Raw genomic sequence first — 11,345 nt, forward strand, 5'->3', positions numbered from 1 at the left:
GGATGCGAGGGGTCTGAACAAGGCGGCGCCGTCTAACCTTTCCCGGTTAAGGCGACTGCCCTCGGCGCTGTAACTGTATCTGCAGAGGCAGCAAAGGTCACTGTAAATGTCAGAGGCCTCGGGAGGAGGACCGGGACGGGGACAGGCACCGTCAGGGAGGGGCAAGAGGCAGAGGGTCGGGCGGGCCTCCCAAGGTCAATTCCGACTCCCCGCCCCCAGGAAGTCAGACGGGAGTGCTGGGACCCCTTGGCCACTTCCCCCCGCCGTGTGGGCGACCTCCGTCGGGCCTCCAAGCGGGAGGAGCGAGCGCAGAGGAGCGGGGGTGGAGACTAGAGCGGCCGTGCACGGACGCGGCCCGACCCTGAGCGAGGCCGGGCGACACGGGCCGCACGTAGCGCACGCGCCCCGGACGCACGCCGCCGAGGAGTGGGCGCTCCCTTACCCCGTTGGCTGCGGCGATGCGGACGATGAGCTGGATGGCGTCCTTCATGTAGACCCTGCCGTCCCCGCCCACCACCAGGGTGGCCTCCTGCCGCTGCGCCGGCTCCACGGTGGAGATGATACTTTGGATGAAATTCTCCGCGTAGTTGGCGCTGCTCTGGAACACTTTCACCCGCTTCCGCAGTCCGCTTGTGCCCGGCTTCTGGTCCGGGTACGCCTGGGTCTTAACAGTCACGATCTTCACCATGGTGACGACTCGCTGCCTGGGCCGGAGCGGACACTGCGAAGCGAGGGGCGGCCGCGGCTGGGGCTGCAGCTGCTCTGCAGTGAGGGCGCGGGCGGGTGGGGGTACGCCTGCTGTCTCGGCCGCACTCGGCCCTCCTCCTTAAAGGGACAGGGGACAGGAGACAGGGCCCTCCGTCCGCCGCCAAACCACCTTCCTGCAGGTCCGGCCGGGAGGCGTGGGGGAGCGCCCATCCCAAGGCCTCCTGCGTAATGGGTGGGGCGTCTCTGATTTACCCTCCGCTTCGTAAACCAATCCACTATAAAGAGATCCTCAACTCCTCCCCTAAGTGAAGGGCAGAGTTTGGGGTAGGGACCGGGCCATAGGGCAAGGACGTGAGGCAGGGTGGAAAAAATATACAGAGTATAATAATTTCCTGTGGTTTGGCTGTATCAGGTGTAAATAACATTGTGGAAACCTGTTCTGAAGGACGGAAGTGCCAACTTCAGATACATTTCATGACTCATTCTATTTTCTCCCCCAATGTCAGGAAATATACCAAAATATGTAACTGTAACAGTGATTACCTCTGGGTCATGAGATAGGGTAGTTTTTATTTTCTTTATAATTTATCTGTACTGTCCAAGTTTTCTACAGGGAATTGTATTTTTTTTATAATCACATTAATTTTTTTATTCAAAGTACTTTTTTTGTGTGGATGGCCAGTAAGTACAGGGATCTGAACCCTTGACTTTGGTGGTGTAACACCCAACTCAAACGAACCGAAATAACCTGTCAGCCCTTGAAGTGCCTTTTAAGTGGTAGTCCTCATGTTATTAGTGTTATTCTTTACCCTTTAGATGGTATTCATTCATTCATGTGTTGATTCACTCACCCTACAAATATGTTTTGAATTTCAACTAAGGGTCAGCTCTTTGAAAGGTTTTAGGTGAACAAGTCAAAATGGTCCCTGGTCTCACAAAACTTGCAATATTTTGGAGGAGACAGATACTGAATAATAAATCATTACTGTGATAAGTGGTACAAGGAACTATAGGTGGTGTAAGGGAGTAAACAGAAGGATCAAAGAGTCAGGGAGAGTATCCTGGAGGAAGTGATGTGTGGGCTGAGGGCTGGAGGGATGAATAGTAGTTGGACAGGTTAAAAAAGAGGAAAAGCATTTAATTCCAGGAGAGGGAATGTTAAGGCGGAAGGTTTAAAGTAAGAAGGTATTTAGTGTCATCATGGACTTCAGAGGCAGCCAGTGTTAACTGGAGTGTAGAACTGAGGAGTAGAATGGTGGGCCCAAACATATTGGGCCTTCTACATGGTGTCAAGTATTTGGATCTTTATCAGGACAGCAATGAGTGACCAAAAGAGTTTATTTTTGGTTTTGGTTTTGTTTATTGAGGTAAAATATACGTAAAATTTAGCATTTTGATAATTTTTAAGTATACATTTGGTGACATTAAGTACATTCACATTGTTGTGCAACCATTACTAGTATCCTCCATCTCCAGAACTTTTTCATTATCCCAAACTGAAACTCTGTAACCATTAAACAGTAACTCCTCATTCCTCTCTCCCTGCTGCCCCTGGCATCCATCATTCTACTTTCTGTCTCTGTGAATTTGACTATTCTATCTAAGTGCAATCATATAATATTTGTCCTTTTGTGTCTTGCTTATTTCACTTAGCATAATGCCTTCAAGGTTCATCCCTGATATAGTACACTAAAAAGGCTTTAAGAAAGGATAATTGTAATCATAATAGCATTCTTAAGAGATCATTCTGGCTGCTGTGTGAATTAATAAAAGGAAAAAAAAGTGGGTGAAGTGAAACTAGGAGGCAGGTGGAAAATTGGTGGACTTTACTATGCTGAAGACAATGGAGGTGGACTGAAGTGAACAGACTCAAGATATTTTCAGAAAGTAGAGTCAATTGGATGTAGTGATATGCATAGGGTGAGTGAAAAGGAGTGGTGTCTTTTAACAACCTGGGATTGTGGTTGGAGGGTGATATGGCATGACCTTGAATTCTGTTTTGGACATGTTAAGTTTGAAGTGCCTGTCACACATCCAAGAAGAGGTATAGAATAATGTGTTGAATATAGAGGTCTAGAGCTTAGAAAAGACAATTGGCCAAGTGATATGAAGTTATAATCCATTAGCATATAAATAGCATTTGAAGAAATGGGAGTGGATGAAATTCCCTATGCAAAAGAATATAGAGTACAGAAAGAAAAAAAAAAAAAAGTCCAACACCAAGCTCTGAGAAACTCCAGCATTCAAAGGTCAGGAAATGCAGCATGAAAAAGTTAGGTTTTTCTACCTTTGAAAGACAACTTATTTAGAAACAATGACCCAGCAGGAAGAAGAGTTAAATATGTGTCTTTGACATGCCATCCAGCCTTCCATAAACCTGAATTCAAATCTCTTATGTTACATTAAAAGGCAAGGCAGATATACTTGTGAGCAAGTTGACATTTAGGAGCCTTCCTACAAGCCAAATTACCTAGAATTTGGTTAGGTTCTGTCTCAGTCAAGGAACAAGCAGTTGGCAGTTCTGTAAAATTGCCAACTGTAATTCTGAATGATTTCTCTGCCTTATGCAAGTGTATATAAATGGGAGGTGGGTTAAACCCTGGTTGGATAAATGTACAGGAAGATGGTGGGGTAGCAGTGCATTTAGTATTGTGTCTCTGGGCAGATTTCAGTTCAAGTCTCCACAGCAGCCGTGATCGCTGGGCGAAGAGTGCCTAGGGCAGTTGGCTAACATGCCCAATATCAAGATCTTCGGCAGCAGCTCCCACCAGGTCTTATCCCCCAAAATTGCTGACTGCCTGGGCCTGGAGCTAGGCAAGGTGATGACTAAGAAATTCAGCAACCAGGAACCTGTGTGGAAATTGGCGAAAGTGTACATGGAGAGGATGTCTACATTGTTCACAGTGGTTGTGGTAAAATCAATGACAATCTAATGGAGCTTTTGATCATGATCAATGCCTGCAAAAGATTGCTTCAGCCAGCAGGCTTACTACAGTCATCCCATGCTTCCCTTGTGTCTGGCAGGATAAAAAAAGATAAGAGCCGGGCTCCAATCTCATCCAAGCTTGTTGCAAATATGCTTTCTGTAGCAGGCATAGATCATATTATCACCATGGACCTACATGTTTCTCAAATTCAGGGTTTTTCTGATATCCCAGTGGACAATTTGTATGCAGAGCCAGCTGTCCTGAAGTGGATGAGGGAGAACATCTCTGAGTGGAGGAACTGTGCTATTGTCTCACCTTATGCTGGTGGAGCTAAGAGAGTGACCTCCATTGCAGACTGGTTGAATGTGGCCTTTGCCTTGATTCACAAAGAACAGAATAAGGCCGATGAAGTGGACTGCATGGTGCTAGTGGGAGATGTGAAGGATTGGGTGGCCATCCTTGTGAATGACATGGCTGACACTTGTAGCACATTCTGCCATGCAGCTGACAAACTTCTCTCAGCTGGATCCACCAGAGTTTATGCTATCTTGACTCATGGAATCTTTTCTAGTCCTGTCATTTCTTGCATCAACAATGCATGCTTTGAAGCAGTAGTAGTCACCAACACTATACCTCAGGAGGATAAGATGAAGCATTGCTCTAAAATACAGGTGATCATCTCTGTGATCCTTGCAGAAGCCATCAGGAGAACTCATAATGGGGAATGTTTCCTACCTGTTCAGCAATGTTCCTTTATAATAGAATAACTTCTGAGGCTTTTTAAAAATAAAATTGACCCTACCCCCTTTTCCCTTGGTATTTGATGTCAAATTCAGCAGAAGACCCAGTTTGCTCCAGTGTAGCTTTCTACATCCCACATCAGATATATTAGAGTTTATTGTAAATTGGGGAAAGACAGATTGAGATTAACTGCTGGGATTTCTTACCTGCATTTTCTCATTCTGGCTTCCTTGATAATTTTGTGAGCCTTGAAGCTTTACATACAGCTCAGCTGCTGCAAGATTTCAAACTTTTGAGGGTGTTATGTAGGGGTGTGATTTGAATGTGACTGGGAAAGCTCAGACTACTTAGCATGCAAATGCTTCAGGGTTTTCTTTGTTTGGAACAACTAGCAACAAAGCCAACCCATATTGGACAAGTTCTCTCAGGTCTCTGCTAAATTATAGCAAGAGCCCTGGGCAACCCTAAACCTAGTCCTGGTAGCTGAGCTACCAGGTAAGGTAGTTCCTGGTAAGGCAGGAACAGGCAGCTGAGCTTGAGCAGCTGTGAGATGGGGTCATGGAGGGAAGTGCAGGGGACACAGCAGCACAGTGCAGCAAATGTTTTTTGGGAGGAAGAAGCCTGATCCATCACCATCTGCTTGACTACATAGCTTGGATTGTCCTTTGAACCTATTCCTTTTGATTTGTTTTTGCCTTCGGCCATCTTGACCTTTTCATGGCCAAAAATTCTCTTAGGCCCAAATGATCATTGTATCATAGTCTTCTGGAAAGTAAACTCTCTTCTTGCTATGTAATTGCTAACGTTCACACTAGATGATCTGCTGTAGCTTAATCTTCCTTAGCCTACAACCACCATGGTAGTAGGTTTTAGGTAGTGTTGTACTGCCTTTTGATTAATTTAAGTATTTAATTTTCATCTTCCTTCTCTGGATCTGTTTGGTCTCTCAAATGACCTGAGATTTCTGTTAAAAAGATTGATGTTATTGTCTCTTGTAGAGGAAACTAATAAAGTGTTGGGGGTGGGGGTGATAAATACATAAATAAATACGATGTTTGGTCAAATTCCATTTCCAAGTACAGTATTTATTAAAGACAGCTTTATAATGGGCCACAATAATCAACCACATTGTATATTGACAAAATAAAATAAAATTAAAAAAAAAAAGACAGCTTTACCCTCGCCCTTCACAAATCATTATTTGTATTCCAATTGTAATGATTTAAAGAAATGTATTTACCATAGGATATCAATCTTGGATGACTGTAACAGATAATAAATGATATGTTTGCAATTTATACTGAAAATCCAAGATGGTGAAGTGGGTGATCTAGGGCATTAGCCTTTTAATGGTTATTAGTTACATGGCTCACACAGAAACTGATAGTCAAAATAAGAAATACCAAAAAGTAGTTTATTAACAACATGTAGACAAAGCCTTAGAAGGCACCTATATGGCACACAATAAAAGCATGTATCACATAATTGTTATAAACAAAACACAACTCTACATTTGTGTACACTCATAATCCTAATCTGGTAGTGTCACGGGATGGTGGAGATCTATATTGAGGAATACTGGGATTGCCTCCTATTTAGGACTAGAACAGTCCCCCAAGTCCCTCTCCTACCCAAAAGCTCTACTAAACCTAAAAGGTGATGTCTCAATTAAGAAAATTCTATTGGAATAAGGCATTTATAGATAACCTCCCACAAGATTTTCATTTACTTGTAGCTGGCAAATAACTGATCGATGATTCTATATGAACCTAAAATTAATGCTGAACAATATGGCAAATATCATTTTAGCCCATTTGCTAAGCCTGAATCATAGGTTCTTCCAGACTGTACATTAGTTTATTATGTTAAATCTGATCTATTTGTAATATGCTCAAATTACTAGTTCCTACATATAGAAGGCAATATGAAGCCATTCAATATCTATTTGTATCCATAACTTATTCAGGTGTTTAAAGCTCTTATCTGAATAAAAGTTAATGGATGTCTCGAAGCTGTGATTCTGAAATTTTGTTCCTGTGCCAAAATAATAATAGTTTCTATACTCATGTTTCAATGTCAAATGGTTATTCATAAGGCTATATATATGTGAAAAGGATTGATATATGATAAATTGGACTTTTTCCTTTTGGAGTCTTCTATAAAGGATATCTCAGTCTGAATTAATTTATATGAATATTTCATATGCAAATATTAATATTTTAAATGGCAAAAAGATAAAAATTTTAAACATACAGATTGTGAAGGGCATTTTTCAAGAGATAATGAATGTCTTTGTTATCTCATTTCATCAGTGATCTTGATTCCTTGTTAGATGCTCTCGTAGGTTAAATAATGGCCCCCAAAAGATATCTATGTCCTACTCCCCAGAACCTGTGAATATTACCTTATGTAGACAAAAATGACTTTGCAGATATAATTAAGTCAACGGTCTTGAGATGGGGAGATTATCCTGAATTATCCCGGTTGGCTCTAAATGCAATCACAAGTGTCCTTAGAAGAGAGAGACGGGGGGAGATCTGACTACAGAACAGGAGAAGGCAACATGACCATAGAGACAGAGATTGGAGTGATGTAGTCACAAGCCAAGGAATGCCGGCAGACACCAAAAGCTGGAAAAGGCAAGAAATGTAGTCCTCTCCAGAACTTCCCAAGGGAGTCCAGTCCTGTCACCATTTTGATTAGGGCTCAGTGGTATGGATTTTGAACTTCTGGCCTGTGAGAAAATAAATTTCTGTTGTTTTGAGCCACCGAGTTTGTGGTAATTTGTTGTAGCAGCCACTGGAAACTAATAGAGATGCTTTAATTTTATGGAGGAGTATGAACCAGGGAACTTACGGCCCCGATTTTCTGGAGGCCTAAAGCATCATTTCAGGTGGCCAGCAAGAAACAAGATAAGGTAAAAAAGTCTATCCTAAGGCTCTACCAATGAATAACTGACAGAGGAATGAATGTATGTCAGATGTAGCACAAGTAAAGAATCAAGAAAATCATGCAGGTAATTATTTCAAGATTACTATTTTGTTTAAATTAAATAACTAAAGTAAAAAAATGTGTTTTCTTGAATCATCTAAGAAACAGAGTTGTCTGTTTATCCACCATGTAGAATTGGCTGCAGTATACTGTGAGTGTTCTGTATAGCACCTTAAGATTCTGAACACTGCCTATCAGAGCTAATGCAGAGCTGATGTTAGCAATTTTTCCTCATGAGAGAAGTGTTATTCTTGTTTCCCTTGATATCACTGACTCTTTTAGCTTCTGTTATATATTTTTCTAAATTTTGAAGGTATCTTCAAAACAGTTTATATTTATCACCTTCACTTACTCTCCTTTCATCCATGTATTCCCCATTCAAACCATCTATCAAATACTCACTAAACATATAGTACAAGATACTCAGGCCCCAGATTTCTCACCTAAAATAAGATCCCTGTACTTGAGGAGTTTAAAATAGGGAAGTCCAGACATGTATACAAATTGATAAAATATAAGATACAAAGTATGAATTATAAAAAGATACTGATTTTTAAAGCTAGAATTAGAATAAAAAGGAAGGTCTTAAATTAATAATCTAAGCTTCTATTTTAAGAACCTAGAACAAGAGCAAATAAACCCAAGAAAGGGGGTAATGAGAAGATGGAAATAATAAAGGGCAGAAATCAATGAAATAAAAAACAGAATAATAATAGAGAAAAATCAATGAAACTAAAAGTTGATCCTTTGAAACAATCAATAAAACTGATAAACCTCCTGCAAGAATGACAAAGAAATAAAGAGAGAAGACATATTTTACTAATAACAGGAATGAGGGGATAGCACCACTAACCTCATAAACAATAAAAACAAACAAACAAAAACCCTCTATGCACATAAATTTGACAACTTAGATAAAATGGACCAATTCCTCAAAGCCACAAACTACAAAAAGCCAACCATAAACTATTAAAAAATAAACAGATAAACTGAGTGATCCTATCGCTGTTAAAGAAATAGAATTAGTATTAAAAACCTCCTCCAAAAGGAATCGCCATGCCCAGATGGTTTCAATGGGAAATTTAAATATACATTTAAAGAAGAAATAATATCAATTTTACACAATCTTTTCCAGGAAACAGGAAAAGGGAGCATTCCCAGCTCATTTTACGTAGCCAGCATTACTGATTCCCAAATGAAACGAAGATACTATCAATGAGAAAACTAAAGACCAACATCCCTTATACACAGTCACAAAAATGCCCAACAATGTATTAGCAAGTTGAACCCACAGTATATAAAAAGAACAACATATCACAACCCAATGGAGTTTATCCTGGGAATGAAGGGCTGGTTCACAGTTTGAAAATCAATCAGTATAATCCACCATATTAACAGTCTAAAGAAGAAAAACCATACAACTATATCAGCTGATGCAGAAAAAATATTTGACAAAGTTTAGCATCCATTCTTGATAAAAACTCTCAGCAAACTAGGAACAGAAGAGAACTTCCCCAACCTAATTACGGGCATCTACAAAAACATCTCTACAGCTATTATCATATTAATGGTAAAAGACTGAATGCTTTCCTTCCTAAGATTATGAAGCAAAGTAAGGATATCCACTCTCACCATTTGACATCATAATGGCAAGTCTTTGCCACTGCAATAAGGTGAGAAAAAAAAAATAATAGGAGAGAAAGAAATGAAACTGTCCCTCTTTGCAGATGACATGCTTTTCTATGAAGAAAACCCCAAGAAATCCACACACACACACAAAAAAGCAAAAAACAAGAACAAAAAGCCCCTCTTTGGACTAATAAATGAGTTTAGCAAGGATCTCAGATTCTATTAGGACCAACACAAAAATCATTATTTTTTGTATATTAGCAATGTACAACTGGAAACTGGAATTTAAAAAGCAATACCACTTATAACAATTTGTAAAAATAAAATATTTAGGTATAAGTCTGATGAAGTATATACCGGATCTACATGCTGAAAACTACAAAATGCTGATGAAAGAAATAAAAGAAAACCTGCATTAATGGAGAGATATACTGTGTTCATGGATTGGAAGACTCAACATAATAAACATGTCAATTTCCCACAAATGATCAATATATTTAACATAATACCAATCAAAATCCCAGCAGGATTTTTTGTAGATATAAACAAGCTAGTTCTAAAATTTGTATCAAAAGGGAAAGAAATTAGAATAAATAAGAGGATTCTGAAAAACAACAATAAAATTGGAGGAATCATATTACCTTATTATAAGACTTACTATAAAGCTACTGTATTATTCGTGAAGGGAAAGAACATGGATCAGAGACTCACAAATATATGGGTCTATATGACCAGGTGACTTTTCAACAAAGGTACAAGAGCAATTTAATGGAAAAAAGGATAATCTTTTCAATAAATGGTATTAGAATAGTTGACATCCTATGAAAAAAAAAAATTAATCTCAACCTAAACCTCATAACTCATACAAAAATTAACTTCAAATGGATTATAGATATAAATGTACAAGGTAAAACTATAAAACTTTTAGGAGAAAACAGGAGAAAAATCTTTGTGACGGGATTAGGGTATAACTTGTTAGGCTTGACAGCAAATGTATAATTCATTAAAAGATAAGTCGATAAATTGGACTTCATCAAAATTGAAACCTTTTACTCTCCACATGATCCAGGTAAGAGAATGAAAAGGCAAGCCACAGACTAGGAGAAAATATTTTCAAATCACATACCCAATAAAAGACAAATCCAGATAACTTCAAAACTCAATAGTGAAACAAACAACCCAATTTAAAAATGGGCAAGACAGTTCACTCACTGGCTGAGCATGGTGCAGACCACACAGTGCCGAGGGTTGCAATCCCCTTACCAGTCAGAAAAATAAATAAATAAATAAATAAATAAATAAAAATAAAAATAAATAAAAATAAAAATGGGCAAGAGACTTGAAGAGACATTTCACCAAAGAGGACATATACAGATGGCAAAGAAGCATATGAAAAGTTGTTCAATATTAGCCAGTAAGGAAATGCAAATTAAAACCACAATGAGACATTACTGCACATCTATTAGAATAGCTAAAATAAAAAATAGTGACAATATAAAGTGTTGACACAGGTGCAGAATAACTGGAATTGCGGATGGAAATGCAAAATGGTATAGCCACTCTGAAAAACACTTTGGCAGTTTCTTAAGTCAAACATACATTTACCATATGATTCAGCAATCCCACCTCTGGCTATCTACCATAGAAAAACAAAAACTTACATTCACATAAAAATCTGTACATAAATGTGTATAGCAGCTCTATTAATAATTTCTAGATATTAATAATTGCTGGAAACTCAGCAGACAAATGCATAAACAAACTATGGTTCCACCGTATAATAAAATATTACTCAGCGATAAAAGGAACAAACTATTGATACATAAAATTTGGATAATTCTTAAAGGCATTATGCTGAGTCAAAGAATTCAGTCTCAAAAAGTTACATACTGCACGATCCTATTAATATGACATTCTCAAAAGCAGAAAACTACAGTGATGAAGAACAGACCAGTGGTTGTCAGGGGCTAGGAGTATGTGTGGGGGGTGGCAGTGGGGGAGGGGAGTGGGGTGGGATGTGACTGTAAGGGACAGCATGAGTTTTTCCGGTGATAGAACAGTTCAGTATCTAGATTGTGGTGGTGGTTATATGAATCTGTATGTGTATTAAATTAATAGAACTGCGCAATATTCTCCCTACCAAAGGGTCAAATTTACTGTATGATAATTTTTTAAATCTGAAGTTAAAACCCAGCAGGGAAAAAAAAGGCATTAGTTTTAAAATAGAAGCTCCTTCTTTTTAGAAGTGGAACAGTTTCTTCTGGGTTGGGGAAAGGATTAAAGGTTTCATGAAGGATGAGGCATTTTAAAAATGTATGTTAGAGGTACAGCCTGTAATACTTGTTCATG

At 39.1% G+C, this 11,345-nt stretch overlaps 1 protein-coding gene and 1 pseudogene across 1 annotated transcript; one reads left to right on the forward strand and one right to left on the reverse strand.

Annotated features, from left to right (window-relative positions):
- Nucleotides 1–223: 223 nt before the first annotated feature.
- Nucleotides 224–780, reverse strand: PGM1 (phosphoglucomutase 1). The gene has a single exon (XM_008575994.1). It carries the CDS (start codon nt 686–688, stop codon nt 224–226), a length of 465 nt encoding a protein of 154 aa, XP_008574216.1. The 5' UTR covers nt 689–780.
- Nucleotides 781–3,440: 2,660 nt separating this feature from the next.
- LOC103593062 lies at nt 3,441–4,422 on the forward strand (annotated as a pseudogene).
- Nucleotides 4,423–11,345: the final 6,923 nt, after the last annotated feature.

Source organism: Galeopterus variegatus, unplaced genomic scaffold (genome assembly GCF_000696425.1).
Source record: "Galeopterus variegatus unplaced genomic scaffold, G_variegatus-3.0.2 Scaffold1271, whole genome shotgun sequence".
Taxonomy (NCBI): domain Eukaryota; kingdom Metazoa; phylum Chordata; class Mammalia; order Dermoptera; family Cynocephalidae; genus Galeopterus; species Galeopterus variegatus.